General features: G+C 36.3%; 1 protein-coding gene across 3 annotated transcripts; it reads right to left on the bottom strand.

The window, feature by feature from the left end:
- Positions 1-246: 246 nt before the first annotated feature.
- On the bottom strand, positions 247-25,458 carry LOC108598335 (transcription factor AP-2-epsilon). 3 transcript variants are annotated; one of them, XM_033293578.1, is made up of 9 exons: positions 25,380-25,458; positions 25,264-25,311; positions 3,537-3,767; positions 3,291-3,458; positions 1,754-1,961; positions 1,017-1,206; positions 690-954; positions 449-616; positions 247-384 (listed from the first exon to the last, which is right to left on the bottom strand). In XM_033293578.1, the coding sequence occupies exons 2-9, from the start codon at positions 25,300-25,302 to the stop codon at positions 274-276; spliced, it is 1,380 nt and encodes a 459-aa protein (XP_033149469.1). In that variant the 5' UTR covers positions 25,303-25,311; positions 25,380-25,458; the 3' UTR covers positions 247-273. The 3 variants fall into 3 exon arrangements, with proteins under 3 accessions (XP_033149469.1, XP_033149467.1, XP_033149468.1); XM_033293576.1 differs by lacking the exons at positions 25,264-25,311; positions 25,380-25,458 and adding an exon at positions 12,453-12,998 and having other exon boundaries at positions 3,291-3,476; XM_033293577.1 differs by lacking the exons at positions 25,264-25,311; positions 25,380-25,458 and adding an exon at positions 12,453-12,997.
- Between the last annotated feature and the right edge of the window lie 237 nt (positions 25,459-25,695).

Here is a 25,695-nt window from a genome sequence, read left to right as displayed (position 1 = left end):
TTTTGAATTTGTTGTAAGACCCTTGATGACTTTTGACGGGAATAAGTTCATTCAGTTTCTTAAATTTTAAAATCATAATACATTTACATATACCTAAATATATGTATGCATTTAATATGTATTTTCAAATTACAGTTATACAAACTTGCAATAATTTACACTAAACTAAATAAATGTACAATAATTTATTATTCTTTAGATTAGATATTGTACCTAATTTTGTATTATAAATTTTGTTAATTACGAGTTGCTTTTTTGTTGCTAGATAGTCTATCATTTTTTATCGTTGTCAATTTTGCTTTTGTCCAGAGAGGATGATACCATGCCGCCCCCATTGGAAGGATATAATTTTTCCAAATAGTTCAATGATTCATTCAAAAAGGTCTGCAATATAACATTAGTAACAATAAGTAATCTCAAAAATCAAGTTTAACTTTACTATTTGTACCTGAAAAGCGTGCAGCACGGCAATTATTGCGGGAGAGCCAAAACCATGCGTGATCAAGGAGAAATGTGTCAAGTGTCGTTGCATTGATGGTTCTAATAAATGCTGAGACCTGGTACCAAAGTGTGTGGTTCGATCTTGACTTAATATTTGCATCAATTCTTTTGTTATCTGTAAAAAATGAATAAGATATATATAAAAAATATAGGGGTTGTACGAAATAAAAATGATAAGTTTATCGCACCTGCTGGGAGTGAAGTATGAGTTCCTTACGCCTGTATGAATCCTGAGGTTCGGTTTGATGGCGCACAATGTACTCTGCCAGTTGCCTAGCTGGGAACTCAGTTTCGCAAACAAAGTGAAAGTCTTTGGCCAAGTGTGTTGCTTCTCCTTCGACTAAGGAGGTCAGCAAGGTGACATTTGCAGCTTTCCGTCGTCCGGCTGGTAGATTGAGTCCAATTTTTTCAAGCTTTTCCCTCAAGAGTCTACCTCCGTTCTTGCTCTTCGCCCTATCGAAATAATTCATAAAACTAATAGTTATTTGCAACTTAAAATTTAACTTTTAAGTTACCTTCTTAGTACTCCACCTAATAAAGAGGCATTCAAACATTCCGGTGGTGACAATCGGCGTTGGACTTCCGCGATTGTAACCTTATATTTTGAAGTACTCGAAAGAAGACTGAGCCGTCCAGGGACTGCACAAAATACCTCGCTTGGAGAGCCACTGCCTAGGTTACCAGATTCTTTCCCACTTTTCATACCTGTGAATAAATCATAAAACCATTACTCTATAAGTAAATTGCAATGCGCACACATTCCCGGACACAAGAAACACTCAATTCATTCAAAGTGCATTGAGAGAGAGGAAAACATTTTTATTTGTGTCTTTGTTTTGAAATTGTAAAGTGTGAACGCTGCGCAAGGATCATTTTACAGTAATCCGGCCAATTAGAGGAGCCAGCTTCAATTTCATCATTCACGTAATATTTGCTAGGACTCAAGGGTTGCTAACTATTGTTATTACGGCATGTTTGTGGTACCGCCCCAAACACAATGTGTTATTTCTTCCATGGGGAGTTAAACACGAATTTTAAAATATAATTCATACACTTCAATAGTAAATAAACAGTGCAATTCAAAGGCGGAGAAAGTATTGTTTGCTGAAGAAAAATATGGCACGGATCATACCAATATATTCCCGGAACATACCATTGCATTTTTATTATTTTTGCATTTAGTTTAAATTTTTGTTAAATTTGTGAGTTACTTAATTACGGTTCCAAGCAAACCATAATTAAGAATACTTACTTTTTATAAGAGGTAAATCTGACATAAAAGCAACATTGTCATCCAGGGCAGGAGCTTGAACGTCATCAACGGCGTTTTGAAGAGCTTGATGCAAGGCTAATGATTCATGCTCATGTCCAAGTCTGGTTCCATGGGCTGCTCCTGCTGATATTGCGCTTCCATAGTCACTTCTTCTCTCCGTATATGGAAACCCATGCGACAGTTGGGTCTAAAATTATTTAAAAAATAATAATGAAACAAATATAACATTGTAAAAATGTATTTAAAACATTTTCGTCATTATTCAGTTAATCGTAAATATCGGAACAAGAGAAGGAATTTCAGAATAAACTGTAGTTTTTATTAAAAAAAGATTAAAGGCAATATGATGTCTTGCATTTTAAAATATGATAATATATTAAGTCCATACCAATAAGCTTGTAGGCTTATGTCAGGAAAATGTATTTGACATTGTCCTGTCTTACTTTATGCCCTTATAAAATCTACCTTTAGAGTAATTTTAGCAAACGACAATAAAAGGAAAATAAAAGAGTACATTTAAGTTTCTAAATTTTAATAACATTTGGTTTTTTTATATTGATATCAAAGATACCTCATTTTGTGAAATTGATGTTGTATGCTCAAATCCGTTGATTACTCGAAAAGCCCTATGTTTCTAGTGTTGGAATTCTATAGTTTTCGTTGTTTAATATTTATAAAATATGTTCATACTACTTTCGAAGTTGGCATACCATAAATTATAATGACGATGTTCAATGGCTTAATACAATATGCGCACTCATTCGAGGTCATAATGAAGCTACTATAACTTAATTGCTAATGTATACTATAGTTGGATCAGAGCTTTCAATGTCAATGCAAATATTAAATTTGAAAAATGTGACTGAACATTCCTTGCCCAATTATGGCTATTGCCCTTCTAAGCTTTTGGGGTTGATGCTAGCGAAGGCTGGGCCAATCCCAGTGTTTTACAATTATGTGCATGTATTTATAGCGTGTGTTCAGTTGCATATGTATTGTGTGTGGTGATATTGGCGCATCAGTCCACCTCCAGCGGTTTACGGGCCTTTAACATCAATCAAACAAACTGCCTAGCGCGGTTTGCAGAACCGCAGTTTTGTGAAAATAATGTAAAACCTTAAGGGTATTCCTGCTACGACTTTACCACACATACCAACCACACTCATATATAGTCATGCAAGGCACAGACTGAAGGCCCAAACCATGTATGTCTCTTTAATAAACTCTTTTCTTTTTGCGGCCCTGGAATTTTGTTGTTATTCGAAGATGCCTCCAGCTAAAATCCAAGAGCATTTTTGAAATGCTTAACAGCATTCTTTTATAATGTTTCATAATGTACTTAAATGGAATTCAAAAAGACATAACTTCGTCAATTGTTGTAAGGAGAAAAATGCGCAACTTCTTCAATGCTTACTTTATAGCTTACAACATTTGAAGTATTTCGTTAAATTCTTAATCGATTAATAAGCATAGTTTGGCAAAATAAGATAATTGAATTACGAGGTCAAATACTTACAACATGTCCTTGTAGTTCAGCATCTCTGTGAGTCCTATGAATACCCAGTTGATCTTGTGTCGATCTAAGGCCGGCCAACTGATTGTAGTGGTGAAGTGGAGCATGATGCAACGAGGACAAGGGTTGTCCGTATGGATCCGTGCCCAAATACTCAAGAGCTCCATGATTCTGCAAATAGTCAGAAATCTAAACTATTTTCGAAATGCCAAGTCTAACAACAAGGTTTTATCACTGGGCATCACTTACCTGTTGCTGAGGAGGGCTTTGAGCTGAGTGATGAAATGGTGGCGGAAAATATGGAGGCTGAAAATCGGACTGCAGTGACTGATGATGCATAGTAGCTGCCGATCCATGGGTGCCACTGTGCCCACTGTGTCCCGATGCTGGCCCCCCTCTACCTGAATGGCCTCCTGAATGGGTTGTATACGCTGGGCTACTACTGGACAAACCCAGACTACCATGACCACTTAGACGTTCCTGCAGAATGAGAGGTATACAGATTAATTCATTAAAAATTTCAAAAAATGTATGATGTATACTTATAATATAATCATGTGATAATAGAAACGATGTATCAATTTTCATCATATCAATGCATTAGGTCTGTAATTGTTTCATTTTTTCACAAAAAAAAATTAATAATATAAATATAAAATGTTGCTTTTTGCTAGAGTTTTTATATACTTTTGAAGCTTAGATTAAATTTGTTTCCATAATTTAGACTTTTCTAAAGTTGATTGGGGAAACTAATTATAATAATGCTGTATTACCAGGAAGAAAAAACATAATTTTGAAAATAAATAAAGCAAAAACGACGTAGAAATGTAGAAAATTTAAATTGTCAACAATATTTCCAGTAATGAATTGTATAAACAATTTTTATTCAACATGCGTAAAGAGATGAATTTAAATTTAGTTTTGATCGGCATATTATAGTTGTAGCCATACTTAATAGTAAATCGTATAGTAAATAGTAATTAAATCATATACAAACAACCTTAAAATTGTAGTAACGAATTTGATTAATGTTTATATTTAAATCTGTCGGGCGCGTATACAGTTTGTAAAAAAGTCGTTAAGACCCAAATGATTACAATGCTTGCGTGTACCTCGTATATAACATTTAGCAACATGATTTTTATGTAGTTTCTGTCATTTTTGAAAGTTAATGATTTGATATTTTTATATACATCTTGAAGGCACAGCAAATAATTTTCATTTTCAACTTGCCGCCGGGCTTAAGTTTCAATTTTGATAAGCCTAAAGTCCTAAGGGACTCTTTTAATATGTTTTTTTTAGCACGTAGATGTGTCGACTAACCTGAATTTCAATAACGGCGGGCATTTCCACATAGGCTAAAGTCATGATATTATATAGTAACTTGAGATTCCATAGTTAATGCTATTTAAAATTAACATTACATATAAATGGACGTAAACACAATGCATTCATTTTCAGCACATATCAATCACCGTAATACTCTAAGCTCTAAAATTGTTTAGATTTTGTATGTCGAGTGAGGAACTTTGCTCAATGTGAGCAGATTAAATAAATATTACGGCACAAATTGCTGGACCCGACGGCGATAACGGCAACCGCGCACAATTCTTATAACCGACTACGTCAACAACCCGTGAAAGCCAAATATGAAATGAAAACTGGTCGGCGTGGCGAGCCGTCAGCGCTAGGGCAAAGGCAACACCAACAGCAGCAGCAGCAGCAAGAACAACAACAATATTGGAACAGCACCATTGCGACTTCGTACATTTTTGCACTCGGCAAGGCAAGCGTACGCTTAAAAGAGGCTGAGGGGGAAAATAGGAAAATGTACGCATACTTATCAATTGTTAAGGCATTGTGGTTGAGATTCTTTTGCCAAGCTTGAGCATAGACAGACCCAGCGAACAACCAATAAAATATTTAAATACGTAACAGCCATATTTTAAATTGCAATATTTCCATCTTGATTTAGTTATATTCAAAATTAAGCTACAGCTAATCAAAATCAAGGGTTGATCGGTTAATTTGAGTTACAACTACATTTACATGCATTTGTATACATAAACATTCCGTATGTGCTCATGTGTGTGTGTGCTGGCATGTGTGTGTCTAAAGGGTTAACTCACATGTGTTGACAACAGTAGCTATGAATGGCTGCTGATATGGCAAGCCATTTTAACATCCTGTTTCGCGTGGCCTTAGAAAATGCAGGATGCAGCGAAGATTTAAATGATAATAATGCGATACACACCAAACACAAATGCTTGAACCACAATGACTGCTAATGTTTGGTTATTTATAACTGCGGCTTTTGGACAAGGATGTCGGCTAAAGGACTTTGACTTTCGCAGTTTTTCAATACGCTTGCGAACATACATATAAAGGTTTTTTGCGTAAGGCAATTGTGTATTTGGATCTCCACATGCTTTTGTGGCTTTAGTTTCCCTCTAGATTTCTTCGCGAGCTTGTAGCAATTGCGATCCGAGCACGACTTTATTGTGGCTTTATAAATTAAAATAATTTTGATTGATTACCTTGGATTATCTTGTCATTTGGCCAGCATCAAATAGAATATTTAACGATATACATAGATAAACCGGTTTGCTTTTGTTTTGCCAGAATTTTGGCTTTTTTTCTGCTTCTTCTTTGACGTTTTTGGCCAACTGATTTCATGCATACTCATACTTACTGAAAAATGTGCGTTAGAGTTCGATCAAAACTTGACACGGACTCCACTTTGCTTCTTAATATTTTCAGCTACGAAAAATAATTTTAAATAACTTCGGTCGCTGCCGTGTGCGCCAAAATTGAAGTACGTATGTATATGTACATACATACACATATATACATATGTGTGAACCTATACATACTCGCTGAGAGACTTCAAATTAAATAATTACTGTTTGCATAGCATTGAACTTCGACACCAATCGACACGCTTTGATCGCTATCCATGATAAGCCATTAAAAATATTTTAGCATAAGTACACACATGTTAATATGTACTTATGCCTATAAGATATTTAGTTGATTGTTTTTCGGGACTACTTTTATACGAATTAATTTGTGTTGGCTGAAAGGGGCTGCCAATCCATTGAGACGCTATTTATTTTTGTCGATTATCGTCATCTTCTGGTCAACGCTTAATGAGTACCTATACCTCTACCTTGTATCTGACTATCTATCTCGAGCTGCGCACACATTCAGATTCTTTCTACTGCTTTGTTTGGAATTATAAGATGGCAAAGTATGGGGTATTGCTAAATAATATGTGATGTAAATAAATCTTGGTCAATTTCATTCCAAAGTATTCTTACTTATAAATTCACTTTTCGTTAGGTACGATATTTGTACGATGTTTTTCTTAACTTTATGGCTTGGGTAATTTAAATTCGGTGTGAAATCAATGCTGATTACTAGGTTCTTTGGATTTTATTCAATTTTTGTTTTCAATCACACGAGATTTTGAATTGTGCGCTTATTGTCAGTCGTGAATATGCTGAAATGTGAAATTTACACTGGTGGTCAATACTCCCGTACCGTAATTCAAGATATAAATAAATAAATTATAAAGGTTGGATTGGTTGGTTGACTGTCTGGTTTCTGAAGACACACACAGGTAGATCATTTGGAAGCTGTTGAACAGGTCGAAATAGTTTCACCTCCACCTCAAGTGTGTGCAGAACGAAACATACAGCAAATACACGGATAGAATACACACACATACATATATGCATATTGTGTATATACACAGGCACACATGTAAATACGCACTACACAGAGTATTCTAATGAAATGCTATCCACTTGCCAAATGATCAATTGTCATTAAAAGATCTTTGACTCCAAACTCAGACCGTTTCTATTACACAGCTCAAGAGACAACAGTTTGCCGTAGATTATCCCCTGTTCCAAAATAGTCGAAAACGTAAAATTAGAATTCTAGGACAATGGTGAACTTAAGTTTACGACGTCCTCAGAACTATTTATATTGACGTGTCATTTTAGAAAAAAAACTCTAACTAACTCTAAAAACGATCCATAAAATAATAATTATTAATATAGTATAACGACCTCAACAATTCGCAATAATAGTTTGTAACAATTGTGTTAAATAAAATAAATTTCATTTTACATTATAATAAAACAAACATTGTGACGTCATTTCGTATTCATTACAAAATATATCCAAAAGAGGAAATAATAAATAATAATGCATATTAACTAGAAACTATGCATAGACTTTTTCAAGCATAATTGTAGCGCCATCTAGCAATAAATTTTTACTACATCTAGCGACAACAAATACAGAATAATGTTTGCAACTAACAATAGATGGCGCAGCCGAATTTATCGATTTCCGTCACTGCTGCGCGAATTATAAACATTTATTTATAAAATAAATACATGTATTTACATATCAGATAGAATAATATTAATATAAGTATTTGAAAAATAAAATGTATGCGTCTTATAAATAAATACTATCTGATTAATAACCACCATGAGGCACAGCATTTGGAACGACTTTAAATTAAATGTCAATTTTCTTATTATTTTATATATACATAAGATCCATGAATTGTAGATATATTAACAAGGAAGTAAAGTTTTCAAATACTAATCAACTTTTGAATATGCTCTTGTCAATAAAATTAGGTTTCTTGCATCGAGCGCTTGCTGTATTAGAAAATAACAAGTTTCTCAGTATATCACCATTGTTAAATTTGGTAAACAAAATGTCAGTACTTTTACTTTAAAACTTTGGAAATAAAATTGAAAGTAATTTCAAAGTGTTTTCAATTCAAATACTGCAGTATACCTCATTCGCATTCCACACCAATGACGCAAAAATCTCAAGTAGTTAAACAGTAGCTGCAGCCACAAATTGGGAGTCCGTCTTGGCTGCCGTTATTACTGAAATTACTACATCAAATCGTTCCACTTAACTGAAAATGTTCCAGGTCGCGACTGTCTCGCGTACGCATTCGTTTAATTTGTTGTGTTCTTTTAGTTGCGGGCAGTATCAGTAGCAGTGGCAGTGGCAGTGGCAGGTAGAACCATCCGTATACTTGCCAACTGCCAATTAGGCAATCTACAATATGGTACAAGAAATATGAACACAGCCTCTAATGAAGGTTTGATGAATAAATAATATTGCAATGCAAGGCAATTGTACAAATACAAAGCTTGATTTAAGAGAATATTTTGGTCGAGCTAGAGCTTGCGTAAAAGCTGTTTTATTCCCTGTAATAAGTGCTAGTAATAAATCTTAGCCAAATCAGCAATCATCAAGTTGTGCGAATGTTATGAATAGAAAGACACAACTGCAAACTGCCAATAAAGCGTCCAGAGCACATTGCATTTATTGTTGCTCAGTTCCCATTTAGATTACTTGCTGGTCGAGTGTTTGGTACAACTATGTAAATGCTAAGGACCAGCAGTTGGCACCGCGATCTGCCGGATGGGCGAAAGGAGTTTTTCGGCTATAAATTAAAAGAATTCAAGTGGAAGCGCTCAAACACTGGATATAATATTCGTAACAACAATGGAAATGCCCAGAGAACGATAATCGATTTTTGTTTATTACGCTCTCGCTACTCCTTGTCTCTGCTCAGAGCTTCAACTCCATCTGCATCTCCATATTCATATATACATAAGCATTGCTTCACCAATCTTCAGTTGTTGCTGGGGTCTTCTGCTCTCTTTCTCGCTCTCTCACTCTCACTCCCACTCCCGCCATGACGAGGCTTTTAATGAAGTAGTAAAACTCATTCATAAATGCATTCAATCGAGACGTACGCACAACCAACGTTGGGTCAAGTGAAAATAAAGCCCAAGCTGCCCTGGACCAAACTAAACTGAGTCAAGCCGTGGTTTGTGCACTAACAGACTTATACAATATGTACATATGACGAATAGCAGACTAAGAGTATATCAGCCAGCAAGTCATCCAGGTACGCCAAGACAGCCAGGAGACGGTCCGATGGGTCTGAGCAGTTGCCACAGTGATGAAAAAATAAAAGCCAAAGAGAAGAAAACAGAAAAAGAAATAACTGCGTTCTACACTTCAGTTTCCGCAGCCAGTGCAAAGCTGCACTCGAGCCTGCCTGCTTGCCCTTGTGGCAGGGGCTGGCTGCAGGCTTTGGCTTGGCTTTATTCTTATGCCCCAAACAAGCCGATCGCTGCTTTGCCACGAGCCTAACACACGCCGCAGCTTCGACACTTGCCGCGTAGTACGTTCATACGTACCTTCAGTGGTTTGGGGCCACGTTGCGAAAATGTGCATTTATCTTGCATTTCAATTTGATTTTGTGTAGACTTTTTAATTTCCTCTTTGCAAATGAAATCAATTTTGATGAGATGTTGCAAGCGCGCATTTACACACTCATATTCCAATCCTTTAACATGCCTGCAGACGACGCGAGCGACTTGCATTTGCATATGTGTAAGTAAATCTCCTCCAACTGACTTTTGTTTTAGGCGCATGGGCATCTGCATGTGTTTCATAATGGTAAAAAAATGTTTCCTCTTTGATATTAAAATATACTATACTTCCTGCGATCAAAGAGAACGTCTTGAAAGTATTCTGAATATGATTGTAAAGTTACAAGACTTAATTAAAACAAGGCTAAGCGAATTTCAGAATAACTAAGTTCAACTTTTTTGATATAAAATAATTCTCGACTTAAAATACATATAATGAAAGGTGTAGCAAATATTAAGCAACTTTTAGTTTTTCAATTTTAGGGAATTTGGGGAAGTGGTAACATTACAATTTTTGGCACAAGAATTAAAAAATATGTGGTATAAAATAGCTAATTCTGATATTATTTTGAAAGTAGATCTTAACACAGTCTGAAAAAGTCAGTCGCAGAGGCAGCCCATAAATTCTTTCTATTAAATTGAGAAATGTAAATGTGAGAGTTGATTAAAAATTTGTTTTTGCTATTCAATTTTATTTAGGCAGACTGGACAGTATATTGTAAAGTTTTTTTACATAAATTTTCATAGCAATTGATTCTAGTAGGCTATGCTCAGAATTTGGGGTCTCTTATAAACTAAAGACAATAAAAAAATTTGAAAATTATTTTGAATCGTAGTGTTTTTAAATTTATCCTATATGCTTTAATATTAAAATTGTTTTATTCCTCAGAATTAACAATAACTATTAAACGTATATAGAGTTAAATTTATGTTTACAATGGAATTAAACATACAATTATCGATAATACCATAAAAAACCCTTAGAATTGCATTATGTTGTGATTTTTAACGTGCAGCTTTGTTTTTTTTAAATTGATTATGCTTATCTGTATGACTCCGATCAAATACATTAGACGTAGCATGCACTAATAACCATCTTAACATGTGGTTTTGGTTTTTTGCGAATCTGTCCACTGACAAAAAATTAAGGATGAAAGCTCTTACGATGGGAATATTTCTGCATGAAAGCATAGAGATCCCGTAGTTTTTCGTCAGCATGTTGCACTGTTGCAGATGCCAAAGTCGCACGCAAATTGGGCGCTACGTTGAGCTTTGCTGTGCTGAATCCCATAAATTATTTTGGCAACGCATCACGCAAGAGACTTTTAGCTTTTACCTGATTTGGTCCAGCCAGTCTTCATGAAGACTAACTAACGCTAACACATTCGGCATACCCATTTCAACGGCTACGCGAAATTATTTTTGTGGGCGATGACTTTTGCTCAACCTCTTTGCTGTGTTTTTGTTTTGATCTTTGGCCCTTGCCCCGTCATTTTACCCTATATTTTTGAACATGGATCAAAAACTTCTTGGAATGCCGAAGAACATATAATTTTCCTAATTGAATGAGGGTGGATAAACGTAGCCAGTGGATGCATCATATAAAAGTACGACTGCCAAATTTTGGTAAGCAAAATCATATTCTCATAGTTATCTTATCAAAAGCAATAAGAAATGCATATTTATTTTTTCTAAATAAGCTTTACAAAAAAAAAACATAATTGCACGTGATTAGATAGGCTATAGGCTAAGGATAAATAAACATACAACAGGTTTTAAAAAGGTAAACAGGACATAAAGTGATGCTACAGAAATCTCAAGCCAGTTTATTCTGAGATTTCTCAAACCAAATCAGAGCAGCAGAGCTAGAAAGATTTTATTGTTTAGAAAATAAAGTTATAGCAAGAAGAGTTTTCGATCTATTGCCCCCGAAAAAGAAATCTGCACTCGGAATTAATATTGGGTTGGCTTAATGATCATTTGAAAGTCTGTGTAATAATTCTTATATAGAGCAGATATAACAGATGTATAGGGAAGAATAAATATAAAAAATTCAATGGTAATTCAATAATAATAAAGCAATGGTAATAGGCCAAAGTTGCCTATTAGGTTATGCCCCTTTCTTTTTTCATTACAATTTTTTTTATTTACAGCTTATAGATATGCAATGCATCTATTATTAATAACAGCATTGAATGATTTGCATATGATATTCTCCGCTTTAGGAAAATAAAAACTTAGTTCGTATTAAGCTCCAAACTTATTATTAAAACTGTTTTTCTGAGCCCGTTAGTTTCAATGACAAGTGTCAAAGAGACAGGCAATTATTAATACAATAAGCAGAAAATTTCTCAAAATGCGACTTTTGATTTTAAGGTCAAATACCACTTGACATCGAGCTTGGAATGGAGTTGCTCAAATTCTTGTGATCCCGACGGCTGGCGTTACTTTGTATATCACAGTTTTAGTATAGAGCCATTGGATTAAATGTAGCAAAGTTTACTTTAATGATACTAACAGCCTACGCTTAGTTGTGATTAACATTGCGAGTCTTAAGTGCGCCCCCATTATTATAAATTGGGCCCATGCAGAGCTGCTAAAATGTATGGTAATCAATCTGCAAAGATCGCCGTCTTGATGATCTTGGTTCACTTGAAGTAGTATGGTAATTACGGGGAGTGCTTGCGTGCACGAAATTTTTGTGTCAATCAGGGATCACACAACCCCATTGACTTTCGTATCGAATCTTGACCGGTAAAACTACTGATTATGGATGACAGGCAGATTGGTCAATGTGTGCGTTTTGCTAGGACCCTATCTGCAACTCCCTCTTCGATCGATAGCTAAATAGTCAACACACATGCACGTGTATGAGCAGAGTTGTTTCTGGCCTTACCATCATGAATTTTTGATCCTCGAACTGATGATCATTGGTCCGGTGTAAAATATGCATTTTGTTTGTGGTTTTCGATTCTCAGTTGATTAATCACATAGACGATGATCGTTACAAAAGGTGTCACGATTTTCACTGTCACTGTATGTAAGTACGTATGTATTTATATTTGAACACTTTACACGATTACACGATGCAAAAACAGGTACATATGTTTAGTAAGTAGAAAGATTTATATTTTGGCACTCAATAAGGCAACTACAAGTCATGTATAGTTCGAGAATGTGTATGCGTGTGCATGCAATTAATAATACAGGTGCGTGCGCTGTGCATTCATTAACTATTTACAATTGAGCCGATGTAAAAGCTACGGCAGCTACTGTTGCACAGATGCGCGTGGTACTGGAGGCTGTGCGCTTACAATCACAATTCGAAATCGTTATTCGAGATGCTTGTATCAATGGCATCAAATATCGGACACACTTCATAATATTCAATATTTAACAGTTGCTTTAACGAAAAAACCCGCAAATAAAACTTCTGCCTTTGCGCAGCTACAGACGGTAGTTCTCGACTGAACTAAATTTTCTGGTTGGACGTAAAAACCTTCAGGGGATGTGTTGCGATGCTGATGATGCTGCTGCTGCCGACGCTGCGTTGACGTCGCCGTCGTTGCTGCTGCTGCTGCTGTTTACACACAAACACAAACACACACACAAAATGAGTGTATATAAAAATCACAAGACTGCTCGCCGCTATTCGTATGCCTCTACACACATACACTTACACTAAGCCAGTGACCCTCCCCGAAGCTGGTTTGTAAAATAACGGCTCTCTTAACAAAGAGAGGCTTTATTTGTTATTAAAGAAAAGAGAAACGCTCACTAGGCTGCAAACCGGTTGCTTACAATTCGAACTGGACTGTTAAATGATAAGTCAAGACAGTGGTATATAGTATATACTATATTCTTGATCATAATAAACTATTTGTTTCAAATAGCCTAACAAATAAGCAAGATACAAATTTCTTGCCACTTCATAATACTAAATTTAATAGGGCTAATACATTTAGGTATTTACGAAAACTTGTTGCATATCAAGTTAATTCAATAAAACTATAACTACCTATAATTAAAAATAAAAATTGTGCCATAAAAGTTGGGCGGGCAAAGCTCTTACACCGACAGTTAAGAGTTTCGCAACTCAAAAGCAGTAAAGAGAGTGAGCCGAGTGAGCAGCAAATACGAAGTGTACATAAGAGAGGGTCGCCTGTAGAAATCTTTTGCGACCACCAATACCACCGAAGCAGGGTACATATGTATGCGTTGGCATGGCCTCTGTGTTGGTAGCTGAACAGCATCAACTACACAGGCACAGCCTCAGCCATTTATATTTCGGAAACCACGCCCCGCGAGCTGACTACTAGACAATGGACGTACCCTAGAGGCTGCGTCAGAGGCAGTGGCAGCACAGCCTCTGCACATGTGTACATAGATACTCACACATACATATGTAAGCGCTTTACATACATACATACATACATATGTTTGTTCATATATTTCTGTGTAGATGCATTGCCTGGCATTGGATTATATACTTCAAACATATACATATATACTTCGTATGTACATAAGTTCGGTGGTTGCAAAATATAGAAATATGGAAATCTGGGGTTGCCAGCACTCTGTGCCTCGGGGGTGTAACTTATGCTACTGGGGAAAAACTCGGTATTGGACGCTCGCCCGTATCCACGTATTTTGCCAGTGGTGAGTGCCTGAGCCCGTGCCATGACATTATGCTTTGGGCTCTTATTTTCTGTTGCAGCAACTGAATGATTAGTCTACAATGTGTGTGGATATGTTATTGCACACTCACACACACAGTCACACTCTCACACACACAATATACATATATATATAAATATATTTTTTCATAAATTTGAAAGAAAAATGTTGTGTCTGTATATACAACACTTTTATTTAATTGCCTCAAAGATTTTTGAATTTTAAAACAAAAGTTTTGAAATACAAAAATCGTAATCAAATCAACTGGGTCAGTGGAAGGACATGCATATAATGATACAAATTTATAATTTTTATTATATATCTTGAAGATACTAAATTAGTTGAAGTACGGAGTAAAAACATTTATTTACAAATAATCAGCAAACAAACTTTTTGTCAATTTATTTGTTCATAGCCATCAGATATGAGCTCGGTCCTTCAACAAATTAATATGTTTTTAACAGTTTAATTTAACTTCATCAGAACATTGATATTTCAATAATAAAATATTTGTTCAAGGCAAATCGTTTCGTTGTTAGTTTGGCTCGTATATTATATTAATTTTAATAAGCTATTTACTAAACATTTTTTAATACTGCTTTCGATGTTTCTTTCTTCACCCGTTGCATTTTTGTATAGATACGAATAAATGAACCCCCGGCATATTTTTAGAAGAATTCTGGTGCACATATCAGCTTTACATCTCTAGGAAATTCGGCTCTGCAATATAGGTTGCCACTTTTGGTCTAATATTTTATGCGTTGGCACATTGGATCACTTTTTTTTTCTCAAATTAGCTCATTTTGAATAATTATTCGATATCGATATCAGTACTCAGCTCAGCCAAAAAAAAAAAAAAAAATCAAAATGAGTGGCAACCGTGTCTGCAATTATAACCCATCCGTTGAAGCTGCGGTGACTTTGAAGTAGATAGTAGTTACCAACACCTTCTTTGTGACTATCTGATGATGGCGTCACCAATTCCTTGGGGAATCCTTGTACGAGACGTTCGGCAGTCTCTGGAATATATCGAAAGGTTCCACGGGAGCACTAGCCAATGGGAATCAACCACAGGACCCAGAAACGTAACCTGGACAGCCATTATCTTACATTATCTAGCATATACTCCAACAGGTGTTAAGGAAAGCCTGCCTAACCATCATCCATCAGTTGGGACAAACTTCTTTTATATAGATAGATTATCAACCAATTAAATTAGAAACTCTTCATACTACTTTATAGTTTTGATCTTATATTCCTTGCTATGGGATGGCAAGTAAACACCTTTTAGGATAAGGAAATATAATGATTTAACACCTTTTTTATTCGGCGATCAGTTACTGCAAATATTTATATTTAATTTTAGTTAACTAAATAGAAATATTTAAAAGGAGTTATTAGAAAGCTTCTAACGTTATTTACTATTTCTGATGACTGATGAGATCATCATGAGATGCACATGAATGGGACTTAGTATATGAAAGATATCTTTTTCAAAGGGTAAAATACTTGGTTAAGTTTTTGCAAACTTGTTATTATGAAGATACCAAATTCAACTGTTCTACATACGAGGAACAAACTAATGAGCACTTACACACGGTGCAACAGAATATTTCATACTTGGTTGCATATTTTGGTAGAAATCTTTAACCTCCTATAATGTGAGTTGAGCAAAGGCATGTTAATGCGAGGCTTGGCAAGGCTTTGATGCCAGTGTTTGTATTGCTGTTACGCGCAGCATGGACAGATAAAGGAGCATTTACTTGTACAATCACTGCCACGAATGACGGCAGCCACAACAGCAGTCATGAACATCCTGCGGCGCTCACGAGTTCTACCCGAGGCTTTTTGCATTTAAGCCTCATCCTAAATTAGGCTCTCTAGACGGAGCTGAACCTGCTACGCCGCCGACGCCGATGCTGATGCTGACTTCGACGCAGACGCCAACGACAGCATTGCACATTGGTGCAAACGGGCGTTACAGGCGTTCATGTTTGTGTCGAAGAAAGCTTCCATTTTAGCTGGCATCGTGTTCAAATTAAGCCCGCCCGCAATGGACTTCATTGTGCACACACATACATATATACACACACACATACACACATGCATACATACATAATATGCAGCTCAGCAAGTAGTTGTTGTGTCGTTACGATGCGACTATAATCGCATACTTATAAACAATGTGCATACATTCAAAGATTAATTCGATTACATGTCCATGTATGTGTCTGTGTGAGTGTGCGCCTGCATTTACATGTACATACATACATACATGTCGATGGCCATGGACCAGTGTGTTGGGCATCACGATTTATGCTGTACGGCAGCGAAAAAGTGAAAATCAATATTGTTTGGTATGGCTGTTGTTCGGCTAGGGGGTAGGTAGGGGATCTGTATCGCGTATCCGAATCGTAACAAAAAATGGCGTCTTGATCATCGATCGTTCGTTCGACCTGCCGCTTTAGCTGCCTCAACTGCAACTTCAGCCTCAGCCACAAATGAGCAGTCGCAATCATAAATCGTGCCGCTGCAATGAAGCCGACTAAGTGGAGGAGGAGGGTCGAATACTGTGAGGCAGCGCCACAATTGGATAATGCACCTGAGCACCCGTTTCAGGTCTGCTCATTTACTTCTGCTTTGTGGCAGGCAGTGTTATACCGACAAGTTTGTACATTGTCCATATGTATGGACTTATTCATGTCCAGTAACAACAAGAAACATTTGCATAAGCATGTACATCAGCAAATGAATTTACTATCGTGTTGATACTCACGACTCTTGCAATTAGGGCTTTCGATACCATTATTAGCCTTAATGAAAAAACATTCAATTCCGTCCAAATTATACAGTCAGTCTGATTTGAGTGCTGAAGGTTTTTAGTATGATTGAGTCTCAATTGTTCATGACAATGACAATATCTAGGCTACATTTTAGATTACAACACTATCATGTCTTCAATAAAGTATATTTTATTATATTTATATGTAAGCTTAAAAGCTAAAAATGTAAATTGGTTGATCTAATATATCTTCAGTGGTCAAGTAACTAAAAAATGCGATCGATTGTGTACAAAGGATTATAGAATACCTTAATATTATGTGTGTAATATTTGGAATTCAATATTATAAAAACTTGTATTTCAAATATTAGTGTTGCATAAAATGTAATCATATAAATCAATATTAACTATTATTGAAATGTTTGTTGCATATCGTATGTATTAACAATTAATTCTCGAAACGCAACGAGAGAGTGAGAACTGGTGGGAAAATCAATAGGAGCCAGGCATATAACAGGACTAGACAAGGAACTGTACAAACTGATCATGGAAACTCGAACACGGAAACCTCTTGCAATTTGAAAATTTTAATTTTAAAAGATCGAATACCAAATTTTCGTCCTATGACATATATTTTTTAAATATTGTACTACTTAAAAATATTATATTACTCCGTAATTATGGTTTGCTAAGCGGGGTGGCCATAAACCGAAAGTTGACTCTAGATTTCGAAACATAAAGTGAAATGATAATAATTGAACGATTTTCAATATTTTAAATTAAATGGGAGAACAATTTTGGTCATTGCCATTATCTAATTGCCGTAAAAAAGTCATTGCTTAGGCGGCAAATTTTCTAAGTACTTGGATAAAGATAAAATACGTATCCTTCCAAATAATAATTTCACCAATATACATACAACTGAGACAAATTCACAACTCCTATGTATAATAACCAAGCAACATCTGCTATTAAAACATAATTAAAGATTTAGAAGTCCTTCCAGACGGTTCACAGATTGGAGTTCTTTTATTTTTTCTTTTAATTGTTCAGAAATTTTATATTGTGTGACACCAAACTCTATCTCTGTAGTATAATATATATATAAACTATCGTTTTTCTATTAGATGTTCTGAGGAATTTTGCGATCCTAAGATTAATTCACATTAAGTAGATAAAAGCTTTGAGCAGATAATAGTTTTTATGAATGTATTTATGTCATCTAGTAAGTGATGAGCAAAAACTTGCAGACATATAACTTTCGTTAATTGTTGGGATATCATTGAAAATAATTGTAAAATGGTTTAATAGGAATTTTAAGCGATGGTCCAAAGTCGCTGTAGTGAAGAAAAGTAAAGTAAAGTAGTATAGCGCAGACTATGCAAATGGAGAGCCTTTGTGATTGAGTATTTGAATCTGTAACTACTTCACCGCACATTTTTTACGTTCACTCGCAGAAATACTGAAGCACAGAGCTATGTGTGTACCTAGCACGGAGTAGTAATATTTTCGAAGAGCCCTAGGCCATTTCGTTCATATTCGTTAAGTCTTCAGTTGCAGACAGATTTAAATTTTGGTAGATGTGGCCGTCGCTTCTCGGCAATAGCATCCGACTGCTGCTACAGCTCTACATCTCTACGACATCGTCGACGGCACACGAATCATGACCATGAGCCAGGCAGCAAACGCTGCAAAAAGGCTGCTGCAATGTTGCACGACGTCCAATTGCCCCAGGGAAGATGTGCGCGCTCGCTGTAGCTGTAGCTGTTGCCCCTTGCTATGGCAGTTGTTGTTGTTGTTGCTGTTGCTGCCGCGGCTGCTGCTATTGCTATTGCTATTGCTGTTGCCTTTGCCATTGCCGAGGTACGTTGTTGGCCATCGATGTATGTAAGTATGTATTTTCAGTTGCAGTTGCAGCAGGCGGATGTTTACAGCATATTTCCTACGGCAGTGCTCGTGTGCACCTTTAATCCGCTCTCCTTTTTTTTAACAACAGCAATAGCAACCAAAAAGAGAACAGCCAACAGGCTACCACCGGTCCATTTAAATATAAGGCAGAGAGAAAAAACATCTGCAGCTGTGTTTACTCGCTATGGATTACCGTTGCTATGTATTTATGTATGTACATGCTCTTGGTACATAAATATTCGTATTTATTTTTAAATATATGTTGGCAAATTTTTAGCTTTCGTAAGCTCATTATCTGCAGGAGTATACCATTAATTGAACGACATGATTAGTAATGTGGTTCCATCTTGGAAGTATTTCCTACATTTTGAAAGGTTTGATCATATATAAGTATATTTAAGATGTGTTTTCGAAATTAGAAAGTGACGTATTTAACTGTTTCAGATAGTTTCAAGCTTTGCATCTAACACTGCCAGCCCATGGGCTAATCGCTGTTGCATATGATTATGCTAATGGCTTTTTTTGCGTTGATTTCTTTTTTGTTACAAGGATGTCGCTGTAACTAATTGGACCAACGCCTATGGCAAGAAGTGCGCGCCACTTGATATATGACTTGGAGGTCCAATACGGGCGTGGACGAGCAGCAAAGTTGGCCCGTTAGAATCAAAGGTACCGCGCATTAAGTTGACGCTCCTGCCATCAACAACTCTTTAATGCAGCAAATCTTTCTTAGGCGCGAAACAAGATGTACTTGTTCTAACCACGTTTATTCACACTGACGCCTGTTGCGATTGAGGCTGTGAATTTGCGTCGAATTCTCTGTCTGTTCATTAGGTCATAAAACCTGAATACTGTATTGCGTGAGGCGCCTCTCTTAGTCGATAAAAAATATTCTATGTATGTGAGAAAATTATCAATGCGTTGGAGTCGAATGAAATTGCCATTATTAAGACAAGCGAATCGTAACCGCAGCCGCAGCCGCAGCCAACGACAGATACGCTTCGAGATCGCAACAGCGTCGCGAGGTGAAGCGACGAGACGCGTCGGCGGGACACGCTCTGTATCTGGTGGCGACCAATGAGTCTGGTCTGGTCCAGATTGGCAGTTGATGATCCCGAAAATTAAAAGCCACACATTCAAAAATACACAAAAAAGCAGCAAGACAAGGCAAACTAAGGCTGAAAATGAATCTAAAGCATGCGTGAGAGGTCGTTAAGGGTTATAAATTGGACAATGAAATCATTAAAAGGCTTACTAATTGTTAGGATGCTTTAAATGCTTCTCTCGCGTTTAAGCATTGAAATGCTTTAATGTGCATTATAACTAAGCCCTCAACAAAAGGCGAAAATTGTTCGGAATATCGTTAGTAGAATATTCCTTTGCTTTTAGACAAATCTGATATGAAAATCATGTGTTCATTTTGAAAACAAATTGTATGATTTATATCATCATATAATATGCAAAGCTTTGTACAATCTTTTAGCAATTTGAGAGCCAAAAAGGCCAACACTTGAGCAAAGTAAACGATGATGGCCTGCATCCCATGCATGTCGATCAAATTTAATTTCGGATAATATGAGCTCGAGTCGGCTCGGGAGTGATTTATGGTTGGATCAATATCATCATTAGAAATTTATGGTTCACTTTTACAGCGAAAGAATCAAGTTTTTACTGTCTGCCAAAATATTTTGCAAATACACCAATTTAAATTGCGATGTTTGCAAGTGAATGACCTATCCAGCCATCCTCAAATTCAAATAAAATTCCTCAGCTGCGATCAATAGATAAACCAATGCATTACTTCCTTTTTTATAGTGTCTATTTTGCAATAATTGCATGCTCTAAAAGTTTTTGGTATTTTGTATGTGTCTTTTTGAGGAAGAAATAAGCAAAGCGCCTGGGGAAGCGTTTCTGAATCAAGATTATTTCGGAAGTGCGTAAAAACTGAAATGGCAAGAAACCGTAACAATTGCGTGGTATATATACTATTTTGTAGTTTTGTGGCCACTTTGCGTACTTTCATGCGTGCTCTTATCTATGTATGTGTGGGAACAGTTCGTATATATCTGTGTGTTTAATTATCTCTTTGTGTGTGCGTTTGCCCTATAGCTTTTAAGGAATTGGGAATTCTGATTTTATATTTATTTGAGTGCAAGTGTGCTCAAGCACAATGTGTGAGAGAAAAGCCTTAATCGCTTACATTGCACATGTAGATGAGCACACAAATCTCAGCATTGCTATCAAATAGCAAGATCATCCGCCATTTGAGCTTTTTAAAAGCAGCGTAAGTGAATATCTATAAGGAGTCAAAGCTTTAACTAAAGCAGTTGAAATCATTCCAAGAAATAAACTAATGTAGGCCTTTTAAAAATGTTGAATATACCAAACTCAGTTCGAGCCATCCATCCTAGCAGCAGCAAGTACCCAAAGTCAAAAAAGATTTGAAAATACGATCCATAAATTATGCAGACAGGCAAGCGAAGGTATCTGGCTAAGCCTACTTAACTTTAGATACTTATCAGTGGGCATATACAAATTTATACACGCTATACATATACTTTAAATGGGCGTGGCTCATTGGGTTGTCTTCATATTCATGTACACACATTACACTTATGCATATGTATTGAAATAAATTAAAATTTGTGCAGACATAAAACGATATTATTAATAACAATTTAAATATAACATGATTCTTGGTTTTGTAACTTTTAATTATGGGGGGAATGCGACAAATATGCAGATGAAGACTGATTTATATTTAAAAGCTAAACTCTCAGTGGTTGCCAAGCCCATTGTCAATTCTCCCCATTATCCATTCTCGTTCTCATCCCAGTGTTTGCGTTTTAATACGCTCCATTCGGCACGCCGACCTGTCGCTGCTGATAACTTCATTGGAAAGTGAGCGCGTGCCGACCCCCACTGACAAATTTGTTTTGCAGGCAAACTGAGTACGCGTGAAACATGATATGCCGCCATTAATATAAATCATACAATAACTTTAAATCGGTTAAGGGCATTGCTTTGCACAAAATGCAAGCAAAACAAAACGAGAAGAAAAAAAAACAGAACAAAAATATGTAAATAAATCATCAAGTTTTGAAGTCGCATAAGTACACAAACTGTTAAATAATACAGCAAACATTGTCCTAAATATCTCAAAAATAGTGCATATAATGGTATACGTTACTAATAAACTACGTTACTAATAGATCCTAAGATCTAAATTCTTTAATACGTTTCTTTAATAGCCTTGCATATATTTCTAGTTGATTTGATGTACACACTGATGCCAATATTTTAGTTTTATTATGGATACGCAGAAAAAATATACACCTACTTGAAAATAACAACACTCGATTCAATTACAGCTTCTATTGGCAACGACACTGAGTGTGGGTGTGGGTGGCGATGTGGGTTTAGGTATTGGCGAAGGACCTAACGTAGCGAAAAGACACTCGCACATGTTTATCCATTTTTGCGGCAGTGTTTTTTTATAAATTTAATTAAAATGACTGCTTTCAGGTCACGTGACCGACCTTCGTAATGTATCCGTTATGAGAGTGTATGGTGTGGTATGTGTGTGTTTTGCAGTTGGATTTCTACACAAAGCCCGTGGGCGATTTCACGGCCCCCCTCAATAATGGGTGCTGTTGATTTGCCGTTTCGCCCACTCAGGTGTGTGTGTGTGTGTGCGACCTACAGCCGTAAAGCAACAAAGAAGACGGCGGCGCTCCGTCGACCAGAACGACAAACGGACGCAAAACGAGAAACAAAAACAACAACATATGCGTGCCGTCCAAGCGTCGTTCGCTGCCACTCGCACTACTTGGCTTTTCACTTTTTAGCATGAAGTGCTCGCTAATCACTTCAGCTTCAGCATCAGCCTCAGCTTTAGCCAAAAATGTGCTCCGTACCACACAATCCCACTTCACGCTTAACTCAATGCTCGCACCAGTTTCATCGGAGCAGGAGCGCATTTCACAATTCCTGCCGCGCATGGGGGTGCAAATGTTGTGAATGAACTAAGCTAAACACCCAATGTGTATGAATATGTTGTTGATATTTTGCTGGCTCTCTTATTGTGTACTCTATACCGCAGAGTGTTTCGTCATGTCTTAAAGCGCATAAATAAGGCCACGTGCCGCACGTTTGTACTTAAGAGCATCACTTTTTAGCGGGGTAGTGGGGGTGCCAGGGAACTGTCAAAGTGCAATATGATCTGCATGCTCGCTGCTCACTGGCGCGTTCACTATTAACATATCGAATTATTAGCCTACCCAGAACATAGGATAAGTCGGATAAGTTCATTATGAGCGTCGAACGTGAAAAGTACGAGCATGATGCTGGGCAATTATCTCTTAAATCCCGTTATGCATATAATTGGCATTCAAATATGATTCAGTTATATCAGTAAGGTTAATTATAAAGGCTGTTTGTAATGCAATTACTTGCGCTAGATTATGCTCACCCATATCTCGTTTATCTATACCTAATTTGAATACCATGCATATGTTGGAAAATCGACCCAAATATCTAAAATAAACATTGGTTGCTCCTATGATGACACAAATTCTTCAATAATTTTATCTAAATGCTTCACCCCTCTTTGCGAATAAGGAAAATAATATGTAAATCTAATATTGCTTTCTTGCCGAAATCTCTAGATAATCCACAGCTTTAAATTCATTTAAATTCGGTAGGCATATTATTTAATCCTCTAGCTAATGAATCTACGTCTAAGTACAGACAAGGATATAAAACAATCACTTTTAAGCCTTTGAAAAGCTTACGGCAAAGGTCGTTAAGCTAAAACAAAGCCTGAAGAAAAATATATATCTTGAGATACTCAAACAGAAAATCATATTTGCGTACCTCACGTGTGCCCACGGGATACAAGTATATTATTGTCACGTTTTCCTTATTATGACTGAGTTTTGAAAATTATAATTAGAATTGTGATTACCAATTAAATACAACATTAAAGCACTATACTGGAAACACTTAAAGTTGAATTGACTAAAATGTTTCCCGTAGGAAAAGACTATTCAATTAAGTTCTAGGTGCTGCTTGAACCAATTGTCCGTCGTCAAGTTCTATTGTGCATGTTGGGGTTATTGAGGTTATGGTAGTCATCATCCTTTTGCTTGAAATCTTAATTATTTTTTGCAAAATTAAGGTCCCTTTGATTAAGAAATAACCGCCGCGACGTCAAAAGCGACAACTTGTTCTAGTTAAATCCACCCGTAGATACGTTTACTACCATTTATAGAGTAATCAGCATCAGCCTCAGCAACTGGCGAGGATTTGTCACCCCCATTAAGAAGTGTTTGATGTATTATTCGCTTCATTTGGTCGACAGGTCTGGGTAAACAAAACGCGACCACATCAGAGCATCAGCAGACCAACAATAACTGCGAGTGACATTGGATGATCCGATGTGTAAGTTTGTTTATATATATACATATGTATGTACGTGTCGTCCATGTGCGTATTAAACAAACGCTCCAAATAATAAAACAGTCGTATATCACAAAGCTCTATCAGGCGCTTAGCAAACAAAGACTATATGTTAATTGAGCAAAAAAAATTTGTATTTTTCTTAGGTTTCAACTGTGGTTAGTAGATGGGGATCGGGCTTTTGCTATTGTTAAGAACTAATTTGCCCAATCATGTTGGTCCATGAAATATTACAAATATTACATAGAACGGAAACCCTTTGATATATGTTATCCCTCCAACTATGTTAACTGTCTACAAAGTACAATTTATTCCAAAAGTTTTCAATTTATTCACAAAAGTAATTACAAGCTCAAATGCTTCGGTGCCTTAGCTGTCAAATTTAGCATTAACAACTTGATTGTCTGCAGTCTATTCTAAAAAACTTGAAATAATTTTATTATTTCGGTTTAGTGGCTAAACAAATCGAGAAAATCATCCCTTAGCATGCGTGTTTGAAAATGTGTTGGACAAATATGAGTGCATGAAATTTAAAGCGTAAGCCCTTTGATTTATGTAAGGGAACATTATAAAAACAGTTGCTTAATGCGAAACATAAAATTAATGTGAAGAAGATCAGTTTTTTAAACCTAATTTGCATGCATATAATAGTATATTTTCTAATTACTTTTAGTTAAAGTTATGCCGTCAAAAAGTAAAAAAATATTACGTATATTTCGTGTTTACATTAATAGTGATACACGTTTTAAGTTTAAAGTCTGCTCAAAATACGTTTAGCCACTAAGCATTTGTACTTTTTGGGTATTAGCACACATAAAATTATTATTTAATATCCAAATTGTGGGAAGATAATTTAAACTTAATGTACATATGTAATTACCTGCCAAGCATTGGCGTCCAAGGTAGCCAGAAATGACATGTCCAACTCCTACGGAAGTGAAAGAGAAGTTACTAAAATCATTTTTCAATTGGCAAACAGTCTGCAGGGCTTGTCACCTTCCGTCGAAAGTTGCTTGTGAAATCCAGTATGATTTAGGTGTAGTCTTGAGTACTGAGCAAAGCAAATGCAAAATTATGCAAATTCAAATCTGCCGTCCACGGCTATGTAAGAGATGGTGAATCACAGTTGAACGCAACACGATTTGCCGTCGGAGTTTTTGTATTTTTCGCACACTGTTTTGTCAAATCAAATTTAAGCGATGACCGCACGGTTCTAGTTGACTGTGAAATTAGTTTGCACTCTAGAACTTGGCTTCCGGATAGTCAATTTCCTTTCCGCACTACTTTTAGTTCCAGGCAAGGAGACTATATA

This window comes from Drosophila busckii, chromosome 3L (genome assembly GCF_011750605.1).
Source record: "Drosophila busckii strain San Diego stock center, stock number 13000-0081.31 chromosome 3L, ASM1175060v1, whole genome shotgun sequence".
NCBI classification, from domain to species: domain Eukaryota; kingdom Metazoa; phylum Arthropoda; class Insecta; order Diptera; family Drosophilidae; genus Drosophila; species Drosophila busckii.
The sequence above is the reverse complement of the archived record's forward strand: the minus strand, read 5'-3'. Positions and strand labels throughout refer to the sequence as shown.